The 27,310-nt window shown below is 44.9% G+C and overlaps 1 protein-coding gene across 8 annotated transcripts in view; it reads right to left on the bottom strand.

Annotated features, from left to right (window-relative positions):
* The window catches only part of NTM (neurotrimin), a 965,686-nt gene that overhangs the window by 415,149 nt on the left and 523,227 nt on the right, over positions 1-27,310 (bottom strand). For 7 of the 8 annotated variants that reach the window (XM_055095115.2, XM_055095116.2, XM_008973271.5 and 4 more), the window contains one exon: positions 6,907-6,991. In XM_055095115.2, coding sequence (XP_054951090.1) covers positions 6,907-6,991 — 85 coding nt within the window. Of the gene's footprint in view, positions 1-6,906; positions 6,992-8,566; positions 8,765-27,310 lie in introns of those variants that run through there. The other variant, XM_055095119.2, reaches the window with a different exon arrangement.

Below are 27,310 nucleotides of genomic sequence, written 5' to 3'. Positions count from 1 at the left end.
CTCAGCGCTTTGGTTTCCTGCTCTGTAAAATCAGAGTAATCATTGTGTCCACCTGGTGGAGTATCTGTGAGGATTCAATGAGGTTCTTCTGGTAAACGGCTCAGCACAGGACCTGACCCACAGCAAACAGCTGTCCCACATGGAATGAGAGTCAAAGCATAAGAATGCAAGGTGTGGTACGGACTAAACCAGCAGTCAGGAGAGAATACTGTGATAAATGTCAGCTAAATGCATTGAAAGCATTCATGGTCAGGAGGATGCTTTTGCACTTAGGAAAACATGGCCTTTCCTTCAGCATGCATAGCCCCAAGTGAGGGCTCACAGCCTGGGGATGGAAAGTGTACTGGCTGCCGGCCCTCTCACCCTTCTGGAAGGCCTCCTTGTGCAAGACTGATTATCACTACTTCCACTATCTGTAAAACCAGGTGGTTGACCTCCCAGCTCTCTGCAATCCTTTCAGATTCAAGAACGCAATGCATTTAAAAGAGGGAGAAAGGAGACATTTTTCTGCAAAGCACTTATGGTTTAGATGAGGGGTGTTAGAGAACTGAGCTGGCCCCCTGTAGCCTCCTCTGGCTTTCAGTGACAACTGGCATACTCCTACTCCTTCTGCCCTATGTTTGGTGGAGTTTTTAGTTTTCCCATTTTAGTTTTTGGCTCCTCAACAGCTGAATGTGCTTCCAGGAGCCTCCCTCCTTGGTCCCATCTGTGCCTGCTCCTCAGAGCCACAGGACACCAGCCGGATGCCTGGCAAGCCCAGAGGTGAGTGCCCAGTGGCGGGTCCTGAGAGGGGGCAGGGCAGTGGGAGCAGCACAGGCCTCCTGAGTAGCATTGCCATTCTGAACGGGTGAACTCATAAACAACGGATCAATAGTTATACCACCACAACCACTGCCAGCAGACTCCACAAACAGAGAGAAAGGATGGGCACAGTGCTTTTCTGTGTCCCTCCTTATCTTGAAAATGCTAATTTCCCTGGGGTTGACTATCATTGTTCCTTCAAAGACTTAAGGACTGGGTGGGGAGGTGACCCAGCAGAAGGAAGGCAAGTGTCATGGGTGCAAATATGAAATAATGGACAACCAACACACTTCATCTGTGGCCTGGACAGACAGACACAAGTTCAATGACTTCTGTGTATTCGTAACCTGTCTCCAGCACCTCCACAGGAGCAGCCTCACACAGCTGCCCAGTCAGAAATGACACTGAGGAAGTAACATGCCCAAGGCAAGGACAACACAAGACAATCCAGGAAAAAGGACACAGACTCCAAGGAGAAGAAGACGTGATCTCAGGCCTTCATTCCTGTAGTCATTCATGCAACAAATTTATTGAACACCTTCTATCCACCAGACACTGCTAACAAGACAGAGCATATCTCTTCTCAAGGAATTTTCGGTCCCTTTGGGGAAGACAACCCATACACAGATAACCAAATAATGAATGGGATAACTTCAGATGGAGATGATTGTTCTGAAGAAAAACTCCAGGATGATATGCCAGAGTAAGACTGGTGGTAGTGGTAGAGGATTATTTTGATTTGGTATCAGGAAAGGCATCAGGGAGGGAATTCTCTGTGAGCTTAGGCCAAAATGACAAGAAACAGCTGTCCATGGGAAGATCAGGGTAGGGGTGTTCCCAGCAGGGCGGACCACAAGAGGAAACGCTTTGCAGCTGGAATAAGCTGTGTTTATGGGTGTCCACAACAGAGTGAGTGAAACGAAAGGCAGGATGAGAGTCCTTCGGATTTTATTGGCAAATTCCACAGGCCAAGCCATGTGCTGAGGATTAGGAGGCAAGCCTGGAGGAGGCCTAGTTCCGCCCTTAAGAGGCTGTGGAGTAGCTGGAGGGACTACCAGAGAATCCATCTGCTTATCAAATGAGACTCCAAGCACCTCACGTGACATGAGCAAAGTGCCACAGCTTCCTTCATCTAGAGGGTGACTCCCTGGGTCCTCTCAAGTATCAAAACCACATTTAGTCTGTGTGATTCCATGGAGTTCCATATCAAAACTCAACCAAAATTGCATACATTTCTCAGACCTTCAATTCCTAACTCACCCTGGAAAAACAACATCATCCAATCGCTAAGCCTATGGTCTGGAGGCGCGACGGAATGCAGCGTTCAGCCTCTGATACCCACCTGCCAAGTGATCCCCAGGAAAGAATGCACTTTACTAGCTGCTGCCTTAATTGGGGAATCTCTGAAATGTGGAAAGCATTCATTGAAACTGCCAAGTGACAGGTGTGTTGATGCTTAGTGAAGGTCTCTAAGTGAATGACACCCATGCATTGGGGCATCTGAGGCTCTCTGATTCCTCACTGATGTCTGCTCACTTCCACCCAGGAGCTAGGAGCTAGTGCAGTCATGCCAACCCACAGAAAGCCTTCACTCCAACAGAGGGGCTCTGCTCCAGCCACGGACAGCGTGATCGCCCACGTTTTCATGGTGTACTCTGCCTCACAAGGTCCATGACCTCTTTGTCCACAGCCAGCTTTTCCAGCTGGACCCAAGCCCCCAAAAGCCAAGTCCAGGCCATATGCCTTTCCACACCCAAAAAGCCAGACCATATCAGGCATCAGCTCAGTGCCTGATATGGTCTGGCTGTGTCCCCACCCAAATCTCATCTTGAATTGTAGCTCCCATAATTCCTATGTGTTGTGGGAGGGACCCAGTGGGAGATAACTGAATCATCGGGGCAGTTTTCCCCATACTGCTCTGGTGGTAGTGAATAAGTCTCACAGGATCTGATGATTTTATAAGGGGTTTCCCCTTTCTCTTGGCTTTCATTGTCTTGTCTGCTGCCATGTAAAATGTGCCTTTTGCCTTCTGCCATGATTGTGAGTCCTCCCCAGCCATGTGGAACTGTGAGTCCATTAAACCTCTTTTGCTCTATAAATTACCCAGTCTTCGGTATGTCTTTATCAGCACTGCCTAACGGACTAATACAGTCCCCTTCTTGAAAGAACCACTCAATACATTTCTGATTGACCGTAGTTGAAATTTAAAATAAAATGATAGAGAAATGTGGTAAGGAGATAAACTGAATATAGCTGGGGGATATCGTTGTTTGGCTTTCATTCATTTTATTTGAGTAAGCATCTGCCAGCACACAGTGCTCATGCCATGACAAGGCATGATTCTTGCTTTCCAAGAGGTGCTCTGCAGCCCAAGGGAAGAAAGAAGACAGAGAGATAACACTGGAAAACAGGGTCTAAGCCAAAATGAACCGGGCAGACATTAAGTGCCACAGAGGAATGAGAGGAACACGAATCCAAAGGGTCCTGAATAGTCCTGGGAAGCCTGGTGTACAAAGTCAAGGAGTGGAGTCCTGAGCTAGCATACTGGTCTGCCACTGGCTTCTTATGTGATTTCAGGTAAGTTCCCCCTCTCTAGGCCTTAACCGGGAATAATTAAGTCTATTTCAGAGAGGTGTGAGGAGTAAATGTTACTGTTTACATAAAATGTTCACACAGTAACAGACCAATGATAGTACTATGTATCTTATTAACGTGATTGTTACCAGTGCTTCATAGCCTGGCTTCAAAGCTTCCTAGCTGTGCCACCTTCATCAAAGGATGTAAACTCTCCACACCTCAGTTTCCTCATCTGTAAAATAGGGATAATAAAAACTCCTACACTATAGGGCTGTTATTAAAGTGTTAATGTAATGAGGCTGAATGATAGGTTAGATATTATTAAAACACTTAGATACTCCCTAACGCATAGTGAGCACTCAATTAACATTGGCTAATAGTATTATTACTGGAGATTCTGTTTTACCTCACCCTTTTAAGAAATATGCCTACAGAATGTCAGCGCGAGGGCAGAAAGAGTGGGAGACTGCAAATTGTAATTCTTTTCAGGCTGTCAGTGCTATGCTAATTGAAACATTTCCCAATACCTCCACAAGGATTGTTAGAGCTACTTGGATAAGATAAAACATTTTTTAAAGTTTCCTCACATTAGAATCTTCTGCTGAGCATTTATTCTTTAGGGACTGCAAAAGATCCTCAAAATATGATGTTGGTGAGAACAAAGCAGAATAAAATGAAATTAGAGCAAAAAGTCCTCTGCTGGTTATGAAGAAAACTACATGTATCACCATCATCACCCAATCACCCATAGGAAGATGGATATGGCGGTCCTCCAGGCCAGAGCACAGGTGCTCTGGTCTTCCCTGGTTGTGGTTCCTTACAGCTTGGTTATATGATTAGCCAAAACAGAAAAAAACAAACGCAAGAAGAAAGAAAGATAGATGGAAGGAAGGAAGGAAGGGTCCTCTGTCCCCCTACACACACACAATACAAAGCAAAAAGAAAATAACTCAGAACTCTGAACTACTAGATTGTTGCAACCTACAGTCAGGTTACATGAAAATGCAGCAATTTTTATGCAAACAAAATACATTCTGAAATTCCTACTTGCCTCTCTGTACACAGAACAAGAAAATGCAGGACCTATGTTTGAGAGTTCAGGGGCTTCCACCCCACCAAAGTCCATCCCAGCAGGGCAGCCCTTCCTTGTTCTAGCGCATCAGAGTCTGAGAAGGAGGGCAATCCTGAGAGGCCTGAGCATCCTCCATACTGGTTGCTTGTTACACCTGGTGCCTGATTCATATCCTAAGTCAGGCCTGTGGTCAAGGGCTGGTGTCGCTCAGACCCTAGCTCATCTAATCCCTGCCCTGTAGTGCTCCATCCACTGTGAGGGCCTTTCTCTTGAGTGTCAGGAAGACATTCAGCCCCTGAGGCTGGCACAGAATGGCAGGAGATGTTCCAGAAGGAACTTGGCTGGGTTGGGGCCAATTCAAGGGTCTAGAAAGGAAGCTCCACCATGTTCCCATCTCCATCCATACCCAAACAATACCACTGGGTTGAGAACACATGTGAAAATGCAAACAAACATAAGTGCTGAAAGAGAGAGGGGGACCGGCAGAATGAGAAAAAAGAACCATGAAAGGGAAGACAAAGAAAGATAAGTCAGCCAGTACATGATAACGCGATTTCAAAAAGAAGCTCCTCCTAATTCAGGCCTGTCCCGTGATTCAGCCTCTGCTGAATGCAGCCACCCTCTGGACAGTCCTGACTTTGATAAGCCTTGAAGACTACCTTCTGGAGACCAGATCCTGGCCTGGTCTCTGTCTGCCAGGACCCACTTCCTGTTTATTTATCTTCAAGTCTCTACAGAGCTACCTTACACCTTTTCCTTGAAAAAAAAAAAATCCCATTTATATCTAAAATGTTCCCCATTGAGAATGTCTCTGTCCCTGGGAGGCCCTCCTTGCAGCCAAGGACTAGGGACAAAGGGGGCATCCGGAGGACAAGTATTTCTTGAACAAGAAAATTTCCTTGATTATTACTGCTCTAGACATTTATTTTTGGTTTTTTATTTAAGTAGTCTGAAATCACTGCATATTTGTAACTCCCCTGAAATCCATTTTTAAAGCAGATACACAATCATTTCTGAGTGGGGGAAGGAAGTTGCTTTATTTTTGCTCGGAAGAGTGGAAGAGGTGGGTCTCATGAGCCAACAAATAACTAGGAGTTCACCAGAGCCATGAGGATAAGCTTTGCCTAGACAAAGGATCACTGGACGCTTGTAGCCCTGCACGGGTCCCTAAATTACACACTTCCTTTGGCAATGTCCTGATAACTCAGCTCTGTATTGACATTGCCTCCTCTTCACCATTTTCTATCCTATAGATATTGCCTTAAGTATACAGTCCAAAACAACCCAATCCTAGAAGAAGTCATCAGAGGGGCAAAACAGTAGACACCAGCACCAGGGTTATCTTTCCAGAAATCTTCATGTGCAAAGGACAGGAATATTGCCATGTTGCCTTGTGGTTAGTTCTGTCGCTCAGTTTGGAAAACTTTATTTAAGAGGGCAGACTAAACCAAGGAGAGGCAGGGAAATCGTTCCCATGAACCTTCTTAACGTCCACCTCATGCTTATTCTCTTATAAAATTCCAGAGAATAAAATTTCCCATCGCAATCATTAAGTGTTTTGCCTTCATATGAGAGCTGTGGTTTATCAACACTGGAAATTGAGTTAGCGTTTCTGCAGGCAAGGTAATCAGGGAGATAGAATCATTCTACCTTACACAAAGCATAACCGAGATTCTTCTTCTTCTCCTCCCCCAGTGCCTGTAAGCCTTAACCCCAGAAGCCAATCAGGACCCAACCCAACACTGAAACCTAGTTTCTCTTCAGTAGACGAGTTTTGCATGTACTGTTTTGGTGGAGAGCAGGAACAGAACACAGTTCACTACAGTAAATGCCATTTTCCACGGACAAATCAGACTCCATGACTTGGGCCTCAGAAAGCCACGTTCAGACAGGAGAAAGCATCTCTGTCTGCCCACCAGCTCACGGCATGAAGGCACCCCAGGAAAGCCCGGGCACAGTCAGGCCCAGGACAAAGCAGCGGCTCTCCCAGAGTGCAGGAGCCAGGGCTGGCAAAGCCCTATGGCATGGGCGAGTGGGGGCATTCACTCCAAGCCAGACCCCTCCTTTGGGGCTCATTAACTTCAGAGAAGACTGCTCGCGGGGAGCCCCTCCAAGCCCCCTGTCACCACGGCCACCAGGCTCAGGCACAGACAGTGCCAGGCACAAGTCCCTCAATCTCAGCGACCACCTGGTCCAGCCACCCCTCACCTTTAACAAGTGCCTGAGCCGCAGAGGCCAGTTTTTGGGAAAAAGCTCACCGCCAGAACCTCTGAGCCTTTCCCTACGACTGCCACATTCCCGGGCAGAGCCCCCAGCGCAGCCGTAAATTGTGCAGCCCAGGGAACCAGCGACCTCTCCGCCAACCCAGGCACGCCTCAGTGCACACACCTGCACCCCTGCCCCTTACCCCCACCCCATACAAACCATCAGTTCGTAGAATAATGTCAGCTCCCTACCTGAGGGTGGCGCTCTCCCCCTGCCGGACCGTCACGTTGTCCATAGCTTTGGGGAAGGTGGCATCTCCGCTGCGCACGGGCACTCCTGTGGGTACAAGGAACAGCAGCCTGAGAGACACGACCACGAGGCACTTCCAGGGCAGGAACAGGTACCCACAGACCCCCATTCTCGACAGCCACAACTTCCCAGAACTCCGGCAGCCGCACGGCACACGCCCCCCGGGCGAGCACAGGAAGTGGGTGGGGTGCGGAGCGAGCGCGGGGACTGAGCGGTGAACTAGCGGCGACCCGGAGGCGCGGGGAGGAGAAAAGCGCGCAGACTCCTCCAAGTCTGATATTCCTCCCCCAAATCCAGCCTCGGCTTGCCAGCCTCGGAAAACCGGTTCCACGGAGGACGGCCAAAGGGGGCTCCCTCCTTGCTGCTTCTGCCGGGAAGGTGGCCGAGGAGGGGGAAGCGCGAGGCAGGTGAAAGGTGTGGGCGCGTCTCAGGAGCCGCTTCTTCCCAGTGGCAGTTCAGACATGGCACTTTGGAGAGGAGTAAGCACTTTGGTACCAGAAGGGGACGGGGTGGGCTTCATCCAGCTACCCAGAGGCGGTCTGCAGTCCCTCAGTTCCAACGGGGGAAATCCAACACTTTGTAAGTTTCGGAGCCGGGCTCGCCACCGGAAAACAATCGGAAACAATAGCAGATGGGAAGTGCAGCTCGCAGGAGGCGCAGGGGTGGCGCGCGGAGGAGACGGCCGCGCGGGCTTCGTGCGATCCGGACCCGGGATCCTGCGGCAGCCGCCTCGGTCAACTTCCTCAGAGCCCAAATGCGCGCTGCGGCCGCCGCTATCCGGCGGGGCTCGGCGGGGCAGGGGCTGCGGCGGTGGCCGAGGAAGGAGAGGCCGGGCGGCGGGAGCGGACCGCGGCGGCCCCAAGCTCGGTAGCTCGCTGGGGAAGGCGCGGCGCAGCCGGCACCGGAGCCACGCGGACGCCAAGCTCAGCGGCCGCCCCCGGCCTCCGCGCCGCCTTCCTCCCGGGAGCAGCCCCGACGCGCGCGGGCCCCGACCGCCGGGGTTGTCATGGCAGCAGCTCCATCCCTGACCGCCACTTTCTCCCGGTGCCGCCTCGGAGCGAGCGGGCGGGCTGGCGGCGCGGATTGCGCTCTCATCCCGGCGGGCGGGCGCGGGGCGCCGGGCGCGGGCGCCCACCTTAACCCCCGCCGCGCCGGGCCCGGGCTGTGCACCAGCCCAGCCCAGGCCAGGAGTTTAACCGTTTACGCGCTTCCAAATTAGGAAAAAAGACAAAGTTACCATGCAGCCTTAATCAGCCCCAGACTTGAGACATCTTAATAAGGGTCACAAACTAATTAACTGGGAAAGGAACACCCTGCAGCATGCATACACGCACCTTTAAAATGATCAGATTAATCCCATTAGCATTCAGAGTAAACTCAGAGTGTTGGGAGGGTGTTTTAGAAGAACCTCATAGTTATTCAGTAGTACAGCACCCGCCCAGCAGCCCCCCACAAAGCTGCTCAAAACCCCAGAGACTCAACACTACCATTCTAGAGATCTGCCATATATAAAACAAATCCAAAATCGCAGAAGCCTCTTAGTGTGCGAAACTGGAAAAATCGCATCATCAAAATGTTGGTCAAGTTCAGACACCCACTTACATTCTTTATTCTTGTTTTGTCGCCATTAAAAGATGCTGGGCCTGCAAAAGTGCTCACTTGGGTGGATGAGTGTGAGCCACTTGCTGTATTTATACAGCAGACTCCCAGGTTTCCTGGGCCTCACCCTCTCGCACAGCTGATTTCATCTTTAAGAGGTGTGTTTCTCAAATTCTTGAAACCCGGGGAGAGACTGGATTTGCCTCGGTCCCTGTCACTTCTCCTCTCTGGCTGCTGCTGGTCCTCCTGTGCCTGTATTATTATATCTCCCTTAACTTCGGCTCTCAGGGAATGGCCTGCGTTTCCTTTCCCTGGCTGGGCCTGGTCCTTGTGCAAGGGGGAAGCACAGAGCAGCTCAGCAGGCACAGTGGTGGTGACATCAATAATGCTCCCTTCTCAGGGATTCCCAGAGCCGGGCTCCAGCCCTGACCCACATTCTCCTTGGGGATGGAGAGGAGGCAACAGTGGCTTTGTTTCTCCCCTAGACTCTATCAAACACAACCAGGAAGCTTTTTGTTGTTGTTGTTAACAACTGTTAAATAACAGAAAAATGGTCTTCCACAAAGCCATCCGGTATCAAAGAGACTGAACCATTATAACTGAGTCATATAACCATAAGGGCTTCGGTACAATACTCATTCTGGCAACCTTCGAGCAGTACCAATCACTTACATGTAGATACCACGTTGGAGAGGACACAAACATTTCACCAATCAAATCTCCCTCACACTAACTATAGAGATAAGACACAAGTAGGCTTTGGAGAAGTGGAAACCACACTCCTGGGTAACAAAGAAAGACTAAGATGGCTTGCCTTTCCATTGTCATAGTTGACTAGGACGTGCTTAGCCAGCAAGAGTGAAGCGACTTTACAGTGAATATCTCAAAATACTTTGCATTAACTCATCATTGGGCCAATTGTTCCCTCCTCTCCTCCGGTGACTTTTCTGATATTAAATTCTCAGGGAAACTCATCTGCTACTTTTGGCCACTGGGGATCGTTTGATATATAACACCAAAACTATCAATCGTCAACTTATGGCTGCAACAAATGACTTTACTATCAGGAATAAACAATTACATCTGCGGGGAGCAGAAGATCTTTGTTTGTATTTTTGAAAGGAAAGGAGGAAAATTAACCTATTTTAGCACCAGTCCATTCTTGGAAGTTTCTATTGTGTCTCCATTTTCCAATGGGCAATTGTGGAAACAGGAAATTGAAAAACTTCACCACATTAAGATAAATATGATGATATACTAAAGCTGTGAGATATGTTTGCTGACTTTCAGTCTGCTGAATTTGGGCTTCTTCTCCACAAGTCAAGGGGTCACCTCTAATAATTCATCCATTCATTTCAACCATCCCTTATGCTCCTTCCTCTCAACCCCTCTTCTTAAACACATCCTCACTACAACAAGTGGAAACAAATGCTAGTCATGGGGAAAGAAGAGGGGCTCATTCTGAGCTTTGCAGTCATTTCCCTAGAGGCCTGAGAATGGCAGGGATGATTCATGATAAATGCTAATCCTGGCTCTTGCATCTAATTTTCAGGTAGGTACAAAGGAGCATTAGTTTTTGCATCTAGGGATATGGATAATGACAACAACAGGCTTTCCCTAGGGGCCTACATATATGATTAACTCTACAGAAAAATACTTAGAAATCCATTTAAGATGGAAGATGCTTTATTAATACATTTGCCTGCCATTGCTTCATTAGTATGTCTGGGCAAGAAAATAATTCTTCTTACAGGCTCTTTGAGATGTTTGGTTTCTACCCGTCTGCATGCAGCTGATCTAAGACAGTCAAACCACCTTTTTCTCTGCCTGTGAAGGGAGAGCGCTAAGCTTAGCAATCCAGCAGTTGCAGCAGAAAACCCAGCCAAGCTCAGGTAACTCACAGGGAGGACAAAGAAAAGGCACTTGCAACCTCATAGCTGCTTCGTGGGCGCAGGGATCCAAACTTTATTCAAACATAGAAGTTTAGAAAGTGGTGAAAGGTCAGAGATGCCCACATAATTAACAAGACAAAATCCATTTTATTCAAACCGGCTATTGAGGTGGTTTGAAAAGATGAAGATCAAAATCATATGTCAACTCACTTCCCAGCCCTTAATCCCTAAATATAACCAACACTTAGTGGCTTATCTTATATCCTGTCTCCTGCTTCATAAAAACTGCTGGATTTATTTTATTTTTCCCAGCATATCCGAGTTAATGAAAAGGGATGACATTCAAAGCAATTTCATTATTTGTGTTCTTTATAGAAACAACTTCCTTTCTGCCTCCTTGAAAGCCGATTCCTAACGAGCGCCCACCTCCACCCTCTTTCCCACCATCTCCGTCTCCTTCTTCCCTTCCTTCGTGCATACACATATACTGTACACATAAATCAACTTGTCACAGCTTGTCTCTGTGCTGACAGCTGTAATTGCTTCAGGTTATAAAAAATATCTATAGGACAATGCCTTTCAAGCTCACAAACATGTACACACATACGCACTCCCTGAGCAAAAGGAAACAATCATATTCCCTTTAATAATCCTGGGACTGCAAAGGAGGGAGGAGAGAAGAGCCTGCCATGTGGACTCTGGATGGTTGGCAGGCAGGTGAGGAAGCAGTAGATGGAGATTTCAGGCAACCCTGGCATCTGTACACTGAAGCAGGGCTGGAACAGAGAAGAACTCCCAATGAAAGAGAAATTAGCTGTTGTTTTTGTTTTACTCCATGTTACCCAGAGCAAGCTGGGGCCAGCTAAAGAGCTGTCACTATTCCACACACACAAGAGACGAAAAGAGGAGCACTAGCTTAACAAATGCCAGCTCTGCTTCTCCTCGTGGAAAAAGGCTAAAGGCTCCCCTCTCCTGGTGGAGATCTCACATAGGAGTGCAGGCGAGAAGATGGGAAATGCAGGACCGTTAGAGAGTGGTGTGACATCAAATAGATATTGGAAGATTTAATCAGAAAAGGATGTGTAAATCTGGATAAAGAGATGCCTCTAGGGCAGTAGGGAAGGGCTGGGAACTGGAAAAATATATGCTATTTTTTGCTCCTCTATGAATACAGGATCAAAATAAAATTGTGGTTCATCTGGGCTATAGTCCAACATGTTAGGATTTCAGCAGAAAGAGCAAAGGGGCAACTTGAAAAGGGGAAGAGGGCTCCAGGGAGAGAAAAGAGGTCACAAATAGAGAGAATTGAGAAGGAGGATATGAAGGAATGGCAAAGGTGAGGCTATCTATGGACTTTAAACCCATACAACTTTATAAGAGATGCATAAAGCAGAGAGATGGTGGATAGAACAATCGGAGGTAGACAGAAAAGTCAGGGGGAGCAGGATGAACAAGCCAAAATCAAAGTGCCGACACAGCGAAAGGCAGGTGCCCAAAGGGGACAGCCTGAGAGCCAGGGGTCTTTGGGGCAGAGTCTTTCCTTTTTATCTAAGTTTTGGGTCATAATAAGACCTTGGACTCGTAACATCACAGAATGATACATTCAGAAGGGACCTTGGAAGATCTTTAGTATAATCCATTCATTTCTTAAGTGAAGGATTGAGCCCCAGGAAGGAGGAGGAGTTGATCGTAGGAGCATAAAGTTTATAAACTGGCCAATCCAGACTAGAACTCAGAACTCCTGACTCCTACAACAGGGTTCTTTCTACTCTACCTGTCAGATAAGAACAATATTTAAGAGCTAACCGCTCAGTAACTCCTGCTGCTGCATCATCTGTGGCCGAGAGAGAGACCCACAGAGGACAGGTTACCATGATTGCCCAGAATCACTTTGGGTATCAAATTATTCGGTTGAACTCAAATTAGTTAATCAACCAGCAAGCAGATTTTGAGTTCCTTGTGTGTACCAGGAACGGTGTTGAGAGGTACAAAAATAAAGACATGCCCCTGCCCTTGAGTTGCATGTCGTCTAGTGCTATTGGGTTTGTCAGTGGTTTTATTTCTCTTAACATCCATGAAAATTAAATGAACTCCACCCTGCACTCCCCTATAAGCCCTTGAGAACTTTCTCATTGCTGAGACAAAAAAGCTGAGGTCTGCCTAGCCTGTGGGAAGTGATTTGTCTCATTACACTTATCCAGATTCCCAGGCACAATCTTGGTTCTCTAGCTTCATTGGAAGGGGTATTAGGAGGGGTGGGGTGCTCTGAAGGACTTCTCAATATTGGGAAGCCCTTCATCAACTCAACAGGGCCAGTGAAAGCAATGAATGGGAGAGACATAGGCAAAAGTAACGTGGGCCTCCCCTGCATGAAGTGCACTTCCAGCAGGGGAGACAGACACTTAACAAAGAATTTTATGAAATAGTGGATACAATTGTGATGAATGCTGTGAGAAAAAAAAAAATGGAAAAGACAGGATAGGAGATTCTCATCGTGTCTGGAAGATCAGGAAACTTTTCCCTAAGGAAATGACATTAAACTGGACTTAACAGTGAGCGGGAGATGAAGGGATGGGCAAGCATGGGCAGGAATCTCGTGGATGGCAGAAGACAGCACAGACGCTACACGACCCAAGACGGAAAGGAGCATGAGCAGAAACTTCTTTGACAGCCTCAGACGGTGCTCATACAAACTAAGGATGGGCACCTCGGGAGTGCTCTGTGTCTCACTGAAAACCTCTAATGCCATTAACATTGTGTGTTCATGCAGTCATGGATTCATTCAGTACATATTTATCCAATAAGAAGGACCGTGACCTTGGGTTTTAGACTCAGACCAGAAGTCAAATATTCACCCTCTCCATTACTAGCTGTGGGACCTTGGGGACATGCCCTAATCTAATCTGTAAAATAGTGGTCCTCATGGTACCTACTGCTCAGTACTGCTGTGAGGATGAGATGAGGGAGTAGCTGCAAAGAGTTTAGCACAGGCCTGGCTGCTCCCAGGCTTCTCACGCTGGGACTGGAAGGAGCTGCCATTGGCTGTGCTTCCTTCATTCTGAGTCAGCCTACCTACAGGTAACATTCACGCAGAGAACCCAGGAGCAGACTGCTGAGTGCAGGCCCTGGGAATGCTCTTAGAGTTCACAGCATAAGGCGGACAGAGCAGGAACATCATGCTGAGATGTAGTCAGAGAGGAAGTAGCACAGCCTCCAGACCACCCACAGCAGGAAGAGCCGTGGCCCCCCAGCTCCCACCCCACTGTCAGGCCTCTGTTCTCTAGGCCTGTGGGAAACAGCCTGTGCTTGCAAAAGAGGAGGCAGCTTTCTCTTTCAGTACCAGCCTGGGAAACTTTGAAAGTACAACAGAAAAGTAGCCAATCCACCTAACAAAAAGACAGGACACCTCCATCCCATTGTAAAGTGAGCCACAATGTCTGACCTCCTACCATAAGCCTTTAAGCCCTTCATTGCTCCAAGGTGCCTGATGGCTGAATCCAAAGCTTCTTCGACCATGCAAGGCCCAACACGCTCAGGTCTCCATCTTAAACACATCACTGGATAAGAACATCTTGGGCCTGCCTCATCTCTCCTAATTTCTACATTCAGGGATTGGCCTTGTAAGCTCTGTGAAAGAGTCACCTGCAGACATTCATCTACATGCACACACAGACACCAGTTCTAATGTTTCTGAGCCCAGCCAGAGTAGGGAAGTGCCTTCTCAAACAGAAAGAGCCCTAGGAATGGCAATTTTATCAAGTACAAATTTGGAGTTTAAAACCCCAAGTTTTAACTTGGGTTTTAAACTCTCAGAGGAACTTGGCTTACTTCTGCCCCTGTGCTCCATTCTCCCTAAACAATCACCTAGAACTTTTGTCTCTGTTTGACCTTTTCCCCTCATTTTCTTTAGAGATTTTATTCCTTGTTCCCCATCCAAAAACAACAGCAGACAAAATAAATTTTAATGACATAAGAATTTGCATAATAACATATGTGTCCAACTGTACTTTGTATTGGAGGTGACATTTGTGCAAATACATTTTGTAAACCAGAAGACCTGAGTTCTAGTTTCAACTCAGCCCATCATTTTGTCACCTTAGATAAGTCACTGCTTGTGTTTGAATTTTTAGCTCCTTTGTTTGTCAAAAAACAAAAAAAAAATCTTCATGATCTGTGTGTCACTGAGAAGGTCTAATGACTAATTCACTCAAATGGGTTAATGCACTTTTGCAGAATTAAAGGAACAATTTCAGAGTATGGTGACAGCTCAGTAAGGGGCTGGGATCCAGGGTCTGGAATTCCTGCCCTAAGTCTGCCCCTTACCAGCTCAGTGGAATAGCTCTGCCCTCTTCCTCTTGCCTTCTAAATGAGGAGTTTGGATGAGATGGCTTCCCAGGACATTTCCAACTCTAATAGTCTAGGATTATAATGCTTCTCAACGCTCTTATCAAATTCACTCATCGATCCTTCCTGCACAGAAATAGCCCTTATATGGCCTTCCATTCTTCCCATTCATCTAGGTAACCACTTCAGAATGTTGAAAACTGTTGTACAAAGTAATTAATGAGCTGCCCTGGATCTGAGGCAAGCGATGGAAGAGTCAAGATGATTAAAAGTCTTCCGATAAAGGGTTTCTTTAAGGAAAAGAAAATCCCACAATGCAACCAGCAATGTTAATCTTCAATAAATACGCTGTTAATATTTAACTGGCATTTATTTAAACTTACAGTAACTGTCCTATTAAATCTAAATTCATTGCCCATTTGGGAATCTTCCCCTAAAGCCTACCTAGGACATGGCTATCTAGATACAGTCTATGCTAGGCATCCAGCCATAAAGAGAATATTTACACCCTCCTTCCATGACTAGACTATTGGAATATCCAGGTTAGAAGAGCTTTAAAGATCTATTGGACTGGTTGCACACTGTCTGTCCTTTAACTTTCCGCGGCCCTATTTTTTTTTTCTTCTCTTCAGTAAGGGATTTTTTCTGTGTTTCCTGTATCTACCTCTTCCCACCTTTTCTTTTTATTTGGATTCTCTCTCCTTTCTGTTAGTGTTTATTTCTTCTGGACTTCATGGTTCAGACTCATTCTGCTGTATTTTATCTCAATCTCTCCTGAGTTTCTCAAATAAGCCATTTAGGCATATGTTCATAGCATATTCTGTACACACACGGATACATATACATACATATAATTTTATGTGTCACAAAGAACATTTTATAATAGCAGTTGTATATAAAAAGCTAAGTGCCGTGAAATATTTCCTGAGTCATGCTGCTTTAGAAGGGGCAGCAAGAGTGTAATTGGGTAGAACTGATCTTTGCTATCCCTGAAATCAATCAATATTCTTTATTAGAAATGTGGACCTGGCTGAACTGCTGTGATGTTATTTTGCTGGGATTGTAACCCATTTACATTTCCACACCAAACATATACGGACACACCATACCAGTTTCATCCGATCAGTTGACTACTGAGACATGGATTTCAAACAAACACCTAATTAGATGGGTTAGTGTTCAAACTGAGTTAACTTTAAACCAATGCGTCAAGGCTGCACAGAATCTGAACTTTCCTTGGGGAAGCAGGAACTGGATGAGACTAAAATCATTCACTCTAAGGTTCTAAATGTTTAGTTCACCAAGTTTGATTTATAAATGTTCACTGTTTGCTTTGCAGGCCCTGGGACAGGAATGGTAGTAGGGAGGGGACAAAGCACCAGTGAGGAGCAGGTGAAGTGGTGGGAAGGCACCCACACATTTTAAGAAGATAAACATACTCTCAACTGTTTGTTTGTGGAAGGCTTGAATTTGTACTGCCCTAGAAGTCAAGTTTCTTTGTATTTCTAGCTAAACTAATACCCAAACTATCCACTTCCTTTTTTTCTTCTTTACTTCAATTTAAAGCATCTATTGACTCTGACAAACTTATTGACTCTTACAAAGAAATAATAAAATGCATTTCTGTATGCTTGTGAATCTCTGTGACTTTCACCTTGTTGGTCCACCTGTATGCATTACCATCATGAGTTCAGGGCCTTTCTAAATAAAGTAACTGAGGTTGCCCTTGGGGAATCACAGCCTTGTGCTTCTTTCCCAACCTGGGGTTGACATGGGCAGCATCTCCCAGAAAGAAATGATTTCCCTAAAGCTTTGGTATGCTTTCCTTCACTAGCTTAGCACAAAACTACCAGTGGTACTGCATGCAGGTCGTGAGAAAGAAGGAGCAACTTGTGAGTGTCTTAGGAAAATGAACTTATGTGCTGTTCAGATAGCTTTGAACCTGGAGGAGGCAGAATTTGGAAAATGCTGTCAGCGTGCATGTGAATAAACCACAACACATGAAATAATCTACCCTGGCTTTCACAACAGTTTTGACAAGGTGTCAGGATCACAGATACCTTTTAGAAAAGTGAGTAATGAGAAGACTATCTTTTTTTTTCAAAGGCAGAGAGTTGCTTAAAGCTAAGATATAAATCAAGGGTAGATTGACATGTTTCTATATGGCAAAGTATTAATACTAGATTCCCCAAGGGACAGTTGCTAGGACAAATCAAATTTAATATTTTTACCAATGATCTGTCAAAGGGAATTCATAGAGAACTCTCCCAAGTTTGCAGAAGACATTAGGTTCCCTTAAGTAATTAAAACTTTAGCTCACATGGATGAGCTGCAAATAATCCAGAAAGTTATTTGGATATGTGGAAAAGTGGCCAAATATAATGGAAGATACTTTAGAAAAAATAAAGTATGCATGTAAGTTGCTGGCATCTAGGCAGTCGATGAAGAGACAGTGATGTGGAAGGGATTGGGCATGAATGCTGGATTTAATGGCTTTGACTTTATGTCCAAGTTCCACAAATTACTAGCTTGACCTTGGAAAATGTTCTCACCTCTCAGTCTCCTTTTTCTCCTCTATTAAAAAGGAATAATACCTACCTCTTATATTTGCTGTGAGGGTTAAATGAAATAATTTATGTAAAGTACCAGTGAAGTACCTGGCCTGTAGTACCAACTCCACAAATGGTTGCTACTGATTATTCTTTTACAACCCAGGAAAGTAATCTTGGAATCAGTGATGGCTAGCAGTTCCCAAGCTATGGTCCTTACAACACATATTGGAGCATGATACTATAGATTGCTTTCTGCAGGTATCAGGAATTTTTGCCAAAAAACAAGTGTTGGCCCAAACATTTTTATGAAAAACACTAAAAGGGTATTAGAAAAAATAGGAACGAGAAAGAAATGTTATTTTTACTCAAAATTGTTCCATAAAAATTCTCCTAGTATTGCTTATAGTAGTTATCACTGTAGCTCACAAATAATAAACTTCATGCAACCAACTGCTGAAATCAGAAATCGAGTCACTTTTAATCTCTTCCCTCTTATCACTGCCCCTCATTACCCAATCTCTCTCTCCCTCTTTCTCTCTCTCTCTCTCTCCCTCTTTCTCTCCCTCAGTCTTTTTCCTGTGTTCTTCCTCCAAAATGTATTTTACATCCATCCACCTTTCTCAACCTCTACTGCCTTGCCTGGCCCAAGCCAAGATCTCCTCATTTTCTTATCTGGATTCCTGAAATTCATCTTATGTGGATGTCCTCCTTCTGCTCTTGCCAGCTCTGTTTCAATCTCCACATTGAAAGGAAGATTTCCTGAAATCTGACCTTGTCACTGTCCTGATTAAATCTTTGGTGGCTCCACACTGCAATTTGAATAAAGCTCCAAAATCCTTTCTGTGGTTTCTGAGCCCTCAGGACGTGGCATCTGTGTATTTTCAGCTTTAGCAACTACTTCTTCTTCCCTTTTGGAGCCATGTCAGATTTTGTTTTATTGTATTACACTTCTAATTCCTCAGAGGTTCTTCTTTCTCAATTGAGGGACTTTGCATGTTCCACTTCCTGCCTAGGATGCAGTCCCCATGGTCTCGGGCTGAGTTGTCGTCACCCTTCTCGGTTCTGACTGGCTCATGAAGGCCTCACTGTGCTAGTCCACTGGACTTGGCACATGCCCTCTGCATCAGTGCCTCGCATAACACTCAGAATACATGTAATGGTCTAATTTCTATCTTTTTCTCGTTACATTCCTGAAACCTAACACAATGCCTGGAACATAATTGGTTTTGATAAATATTTGTTGTATTTAAGTGACCAGCACAGCTGAGGAAAATTCAAAAATTGAAATAATTTGTTTTGTAGGGACTTCCAAATCTCTACAAACGAGGAACATGAAATTGATGATGACATTTGATATTCACAATGTATAAGGATAGAGTGAACACATACTTAATGACCAAACTCTAGCTAAAATAAAATAAAAAAACTCTAAGAAATCAAGACAGTAGTTAAAGGATAAAAACAAGTATGTCTGAATAAAACTTATACAGACAAAAATAATCTCTAAATAAGATATGAAAAGGTTTGAATAAATTAATGTGTGATATACCCATACTGTTTGTTAGGTTAGAGGCATCTGCTATATATCCCTAACCTTTGAAGTATGACTCATGTAAAATTGCCACTGTCCAAAGCAGGTAACTAGGACATCTGCATTTATGTGACCCAGTGTGACCTTTCTAATGTCATGGTCCCATCTACCCAGTAATTCCATTTTCTGCCTGGCTGGGGATACTTGAATTATGCTTATCTCGCCCTTCTCTCACTCCTACATTATGTTACAACTCCTTGTAGAAGGTTTATGTACACTTGGTAAAGGCATTTTTTAAAATACTATGAAAAGTGTGTGCATGATTTATGTGGAAATGCCCCCTGAGGAGGAGAACAGTTCCCTTTAGGCAGGGTTAGTTGGCCTGCCTTGCTTTCCAATCCTTCACATGCTTGGCTGTTTCCTCCATGTATGACCTCCAACTTTCACTCTTCACTGGGCTGGGGACCCCTGCTCCTCTGTGCACTCACTTGTTTTTTGTACACTGCCTCTGAATTTACCTTGGACACATACTTCACTTCGCTTGGCTGCCTCGTTCCAAAAGTTTGACTTCTAGCAACTGGAAGAGCTGGATTACGACATACGTCTCTAAACTCTGTCTTAGCTCTTTCTAGCCACCTCAATGCGTCCCTGTGTCAGCCTACATTTTAGAGCGTGATGGGAAGCAATTTGTTTTCCATAGAATTTTTCATTTTTCGCTCTAGTGGAAGAGAATGGTGACAGCAATCATCCCAAACAATAGATCATGCATGAGCCTGAGTTCTCGACTTTGTGCTCCACAGCATTGGCCTCAACAGAAGGTGGGGGAAACTAGATTATTTTTCAATTTCATTTTCTGAAGACACAGATGCGTAAATGCACAGAGCCCAAGAGGTTGAAAAACATGGTAGGCCAAGACTGGACTGGCTTTAGAAAATGTTCTCCCAAATCAAGATCAGAGTAAGTTAGTTGAAAAGATTATTTTTGATTGCCCAGTAGGGATGAGAACACCCTTCTCACATTTATTCAACAAGCATATCCTAGGTTAGGTGACGTGTTACATCAGGGACTGTCATATCCTTGGTATCCAACCTCCATGGCTACAGACTGCTGGAAGAGATGAATGTTAGAAATAATTGCACAGATAATCAATGAATCACAATTGGAGTCAATACTACAAAGGGAATGTACACAATTTCAAGAGAACAGAAAAGGGGAGAGTGTCTTATTTATAATCACTCAATCTCAGCAAAGAACAGGTAAAATACATTCAATGATAAATGGGAGAAGAATTAATGAACAAATGAATAAACATGTAAAAAATATCTAGGCCTGTGCATCTCAATGTTTTTCCACAAAGCCAGTTGGTCATACTTCCCCACAGGCAGACATCAGCACTGGATCCCTTTCCTTCTTCTAAAAGGCAGTCATATTCCAGAGAACTGGGGTGCTTTCCCACATTCTTATTATTTATCAAACAAAAACAGAAGAGGTTTGTAAATCAGGTTATATAAACATTTCGAGCACAGTCATTCTGCTCTTAGGAGAGATAGCTAACCACACTCTCATAACAAATCCACTTTGATCCCAACATCCCACTTATGACCTCCTAGCAGTCTCCACCCAAGAATAACATTAATAATAATCAGCCTATTAGCCAGGGTGCTTGGTTTGAATCTGAAAAATTTGAGAAATGATCTTATAAATTATTTTCCAAGGATATCATCTTTAAGCATTAACAGGCACAACTGACACTGAATTCTGGGAACTGAGCATAATTACATGGAAATTGACACGACACAAATGCCAAGAATTCTGTTAACCTTTAATATCTTTTAAAAACTCTCCCCTCATAATTATCTCTTTCCTTTGTCTCAAATGTTACTGATGAATATTTAGATGTATGAGCAAACAAAAAAAGTGGATGGATTGTGGAATATTGGTCTTTGTTTGGAATCCTAGAGTTTCCCAGGTGTTCCATCAAGAGGTGATAAATAGAATACTTGGAATTTGACTATTTTCAGAAGTTATTTCTACCTTTATATTTGCTCTACTCAAGTTTTCTGCTTATAATTTCCCATGCTGAGTAGAAGCTCCTTTGCATTAGTAATTACAGTAAAAGTGTAGTTCTACGGCACTGGGTGTCTAACACAATTCCTGACCTGTGCTGTGTCTTTGCAAAAGTCATTGCACCTTTTCAGTGCTTCAGATACCATCTCTGTACAGTGAGTGTGATGACATTTAACTCCAACTGCAACAATATTTGCACAGTGATGTAAACTTTACCAAGGGCATTGCCAACCCTTTGCTCACTGGTAGATCAGTGCCTCTTAATTTTTTTCCTTCTTGCCAGTCTCCAATGCTACCACCAAGGCTCTCTTGCTTTTTTTCTTTCCCCTCTCTCTCTACTGTTTTAATTAAATCCTAACTCATCTCTCTGCTTCCAACCCTGCCTCTGCCTTAGTCAGTGCTTCTCAACAGGGGCAGGGCACACTCCTTGGAGTGTGGGAGTGGAAAATTGAGTGGATATTGGTCACCACCGTAATTGGAGAGGTACTGCTGCCGTTTAGTGTACAGAGGCCGCAGAGGTTAGAGACGCAGCAACGCATGGCTATTCAGCCACGGACGTCAAATGCGTGCCAGACATTTAGGTGAGTGAAACCTTTTTCTTTTAAAAATCTAAGCCTAGGCCGGGCGCGGTGGCTCACACCTGTAATCCCAGCACTTTGGGAGACCAAGGTGGGCGGATCACGAGGTCAGGAGATCGAGACCATCCTGGCTAACACAGTGAAACCCCATCTCCAATAAAAATACAAAAAATTAGCTGGGCGTGGTGGCGGGAGCCTGTCATCCCAGCTACTCTGGAGGCTGAGGCAGGAGAATGGCGTGAACCCTGGAGGCGGAGCTTCCAGTGAGCCGAGATCGCGCCACTGCACTCCAGCCTGGGCGACAGAGCCAGACTCAGTCTCAAAAAAAAAAAAAAAAAAAAAAAAAAAGCCTAAAATGTACTCCATTTGGCATGTAAACACAGATATTCTTGCCAGGTTTTAATATTCGCTAATTCTCCAGGAATGCAACTATCCTGCGAGTCAAAGAAAGACTGTGTTTGATTTGTTCACGTCTTTACCAAGAAGTGTTCACTAGTTTGAAAAATCACGTACCCAGTGGGAATGTTTCTCATCATATTGAGTCATCAATTAATTCTACATCCTTGTAGCAGTCTCTACTGTTGCTTAGCTGTCACATTCATGGTGATTCTGCATATAGACGCTTCCATACTTCATTATATCCTATGGGGTAGTTGTATCCAAATATTTATTTTACATTTATATTATTATCAATCATTTTCTATTTATTTCTCCTTCAGATTCAGTCAGACTTTGTATAGGTCATTTTCTGAAGTATGTGATAGGTGTTATATGTTATCTGTGAACTTATTTTCTGCACAGTAATGAGGGTATTATAAAATATTTTCAATGATTTTTATGTTAGAAAAAGTTAAGAATAGCAGATGTACGGCATTTCACATGCAGAAGCCAGCTTTATCTTTCTCAGGCAGGGATCAGATAATGTCCTTTACCTATGTAGGAAGTTTCAGTGGCTCCCCCTGCCTATGACATAAAGACCCAACTCTTTAGACTGACAATCAAGAAGTATCCCAAGTTAAAGAAGTAGTGTTAGTCTTTGTTGTGGCCTCATTTTTGCACTCATGTAACATCCTAGGACCCAATCAACCTGGACTAGACGTTCTTCTTGGAAAGTTGCCCTGCATATCACAAACTGTGTAAATGCTCAGACTTTTGCTCTGCCAAGATGCCCTCCTACCATCCACAGCTTTCTAAATCCTATTCAGGTTTCAAGAACCAGTTCAGATTCCATTTCCTCCATGGAACATTAGTTTAACCAATGCTTCCCAAGCCTCTCTTTTCTATTGGTTGAAATCAATTATTTTAAAGGAAATGTATATATATACACACACACATATATATGTATATTTCACATATATAATGTGAAATAATATATATATATTTCACAATCTAGAACTCTGTAAATGTGTGTATGTGTATCTACATTGTAATGGACTGTAGATTTGTCTGATCTTACCAACTAGGTTGTAAGCTCTCTGAAGGCAGTTGCCATTTCTGGTTCATCTTTGTACCTGCCCAACACTGAGCAAAGCATATGACCCTGAGCGTGAGTTCAACAAATATTCATTGAAATGAAATGACCTCTCAGTGACTGAGAAAGGTAGTCTAGGTACTATTACCTTTATTTCATGCATGAGAAAACGAAGCTGTAAATGAGTCCTAACAGTTTGTGGTATGCAGAGTGTCAGATGAGGCACACCGTGTGGGTGAAATGCGTGGTTACTTCCAGCCCATGCCAGGTCCAGGCCTGCACCTGGAAAAGATCTGGAGAGGCTGACCTACATTTCTGCTGCCAGAAAATAAAAATCTTCATTTCCAGATCAGCTTTCCAATAAACAGGTTTGGATTTACGGGACTCTATATATCAGTGATGATGGCAGATCTTCCACCTCTTAAAACCTAATCACCGAATAGAGCTGCAGGTTTTCTCTTTTTAAGATATGTTCTCAGCAGAATCCCTCCAGAAATAAGACCTGAGCTTCCCAGAAGCTTCTTCAGGCTTGCCCGGTGTGCAAGGGTCGAGCTTCAGTTACACCCCTTGGCACAGCGCCAGCCTTGGCAGGCCCATCTGTCACAACAGAGCCGGCTCTTCTCGCACACTGCTGGCGTTGGAAATGGAAGTGGCCTTTCAACAGAACATTGTCTTAGGACTGTGTGAAGCAAGGCTGACAGAGAAAGGAAGATTCATTCCTGACACCAATCATACTAGTATCTGCCACCAAAATGACATTTTCCCTTTAATGATGAAAAATGCATCAGGAAAGAGGGAGGAGGATGAACAACCTTCCCGGGCTGCTCTGGTTTGATATGGAGGAACCCGGGCTGCTGCTGGTGGTTTGCAATCTGGAGGAGGTGAGGCGATGGATGGCCAGTTGGTCACTGAACAAACACAACTGGTGCTCTGTTTGGAAGCGAAGGGTGCAAGCAGATGGAAGCCTGTGGGTTAGGCAGTGTCACGGCACATCTGACTGATTTCTCATTAGGCCCTTTGCCTGGGGTTTCAATAGAACTGCCTCCATGTCTGTCAGGCCCCAAGCAGAGGCTCAGTACTGCTTTTCAGAGCTGCCATACACATAGTTTACCACATCCAGTTTTGCAGAGCTCGTAAATCTTCCCAAGTCCTCACTCCCTTACTTTCTTATGTGGAAGGGCCACAGTGCGGATCCCATATGCACATCCAGGGTGAATCTGTTGGTGGGGATGACCCATGTATGGGTGAAAGTGTCTTTAAGCCAACACTTTATAGACCAAGCCTGAACACATGGAGAGGTGGGGACAGCACAGCAACTGGCTTGTGCCTCCTAATTAGGCAAGCATGTGGATGGCGGTTGAAGAGAAGCTGCACAATTGCCCCCAGTGCTCACAGAGTATTTCCCAACAAACACCAGATTGTTATCCAGAAGTCCATTGTTCACAGAGGTGTTCGGTGCTGACTTCTATATAAAATGCCTTTCTCTCTCCTTCCTTCTTTCCTACTGGCAAGGCCTGCCTCCCACCAAAGAAGCTAAAAATGCCAGATATTCACCTTTCTCTGTCTTTTGCAGCTATGCAGGTCACTTTACACAGTAGAAGGACTAGATATTCCTCCCTCATCAAAAACAAACATGTGCCCTCTTCCAGGCCCACTTGATTATTATCTTTGATCATGGTTTGGTGATGGTGTGAGAGATGAAGAAAGGTGGCCACCTTTCACTCATGACACGCAGATCTCACATGCCGAGCATGATGGAGACCAACTCTGAGGTCCTGGGTCCTGGAGGCCATTGCTGAGCGTGGACATACCCCACCTCCAGGCTTCCTTGATGCCCTTACTTTTTAAGCATCTGCTGTAAGGGGCTTGATTACTTGCAACCAAAAACATCCGAAGTATTCCATTTCCATTTCCTTGGGAGAAAGATATTTTAAAGCTCTGAGGATGGTACTTTGAGATTCCTTCACTCAGCCCCGAGCTGGTGCTGCTGTGTCCACACGTCTTCTGCCTTCTGCTCCAGCTTTCATTTATTCCCTCACTCTCATAGACATTGGCAGACCCAGCCTGTTAATGCACCAAGAATAATACTCCTAGAAGCACTAGGGTACTTCTAAAGTTTAATGCTTTCACAATTCTTTGCAACGTTAATTAACACAACACCCCCTCATTAGCTAACCTGCCAACAAAGCAACTCCGAATCATTTTCTTCTTCACGAAGGAGGAAACTGAGTCATTTATATCCCTGTATTTGCATGAGTGGGCTTCTGGCTCCCCCTCTGCTCCTCCTACATTCTCAGTTTCAAATATATTTTAGGCCAGCAATGCTGCAATTTCAAAGGGACTTCACCTGAACAATTGAGCACCCAAAATAATTGATACACTAGTGCACATTTTTAAAATTCTAGCCCTAATACCCAACCCTACAAATAATCCAGACCACAATGTCCACATCCTACATTCGGGCTGAATATGCTGTTCTCCTATAAAGTTCTTGGTTTTTCTGCCTCCTTCTGCCCTTCCAGACAAGGTACAATCCCCCAACAGGAGCTCAAAGGTCCAAAGTGACTTCTTAGCTCCATAAGTGACACTCAGAGCTCTGCCATAAGGGAGAGAAAGGGTATGCCAAGGCTGTTCCCAGGGAAGAACAGCAGGCTGCAGGAGAAGAGTTTTCTGTCTGGAAGCTGAAATGCTGAGGTGGCCCTGCTGTGGGGCCTTCTGCAATGAGATGCCCCGCTTCACAGTGGATTCTTGTCAGGAGGAGCTCTGGCTCTTTGGGGTTGCCGGGCTGGCCTGGGCAAGGTCAAGCTATGGCTCCCCCTCTTGCCCCGTCCACAGTGTCACCTGCTCCTTGACAGGAGAACCTGATGAGCTTGGAGGCAGCAGCGTCTTTAAATTTCCTCCATCCCCAAGTCTATTAACAAGAGGGCAGCATGTGGCCATCCCGCACCATGCCGACAATGCAGTCAAATGCTTATTAGAGGCCCTGGGGGCATCCCACATCTAGTAGAAAATACATAGAGAAAAATAGGAGGCAAAGCACTGCATGCCTTAGTTTTAAATTAGAAATCAGCCAGGGCTTCCTGACAACAAAGGAAATTACACACAGCTGAGAGGAGCGATGCACTATGTGCACACAATTGTAATTCACACGCATTGCTTTGTTTATGAAATGGTTGATAAACTTTTGAGAATGAGAAAGATTATCTCTCTTTGCACGGTTACAATAACCATAATTGATATCAAAATGTTAGATTTGCGGAATAAATTATACTTTATCATGTAATGTAATTCTCACCCAGCTACCCTGTCTAGCAGAACCATGTCCCATTTGACAGATGAGTGAACCAAGCCTTAAATGGGAAGAAGAAGAAGGCAGAGGAGGAGGAGGAGGAAAGAAGAAGAAGAAAGAGGAGGAGGAAGAGGAGAAGGGGAGGAGGCAGAAGAGGAGGAGCTGACAAAGTTCCCATAGTGGAATGTGGAAGACCTTGGTTTCAAATTTAGTCGTCTAACTCCAAATCAGTGTATTTTACTGGGCTGTAGCTTAATAAATACAAGAAGCTACCCTCTCTCCTTGAGAAATACTCCCTAGGCTGTGGCTCATTTGAGAGAGTAAGAAGTATTTAGATAGGATAACAGAGATAATTTACGAAGGGCAAAAGGAAGACTATGATTCAGGAGCAGACGAATGAGAACCAGAACCATTGTCAAGAATTACGCCCAGTGAAAAAATGGGACACGTAAAAGAGAGAGAAAGAAAGTCCAAAATGTCTGAGCAATGTAACAGGCCTGCCATTTATCTCACTTCTGAATATCAGAAAAGGCAGCATTTGTTGTCCACAGAACAATACATGGGATTTATAGACACTGCCAGGCTCAAGGACCAGTGACACAACTCCCACCGCAGAGAGCCCTGAGGGGTGCTTTCCAGTGGCCACCGGTGGAGTGGGCAGAGTCCTTGGGGAACCAGAGGCCTGCTATGCATCTGGAGAGCTGCTTGTTCAGGATGCCATGGCTAAACTCCTTGATCTCTTGGCAGCATGTGGCCCCGTGAAATGTTCTGCTTCTTTTTGAAAAGGCCTTTTTGGAAGTCAAGTCACCACACCATTTAGATTCCCCATACTTCTGGACAGCATCTTCCCAAGTGCTTTCCCCAACTTGTGGTCAACCCTGTCTTATACCTCATCTCGATCTCTGTCAATCAACACTATTCACCCCTCAAGACATGCTTCGACTGACCGCCCCCGCAACCCTTCCATGGAGTCCTGTCTTTTGGTCATCCCAGTGAGAAGGGATCTCTCTCTTCTGAATGCCT

This window comes from Pan paniscus, chromosome 9, assembly GCF_029289425.2.
Source record: "Pan paniscus chromosome 9, NHGRI_mPanPan1-v2.0_pri, whole genome shotgun sequence".
Taxonomy (NCBI): domain Eukaryota; kingdom Metazoa; phylum Chordata; class Mammalia; order Primates; family Hominidae; genus Pan; species Pan paniscus.
This window is presented reverse-complemented; position numbering and strand designations above follow the sequence as displayed.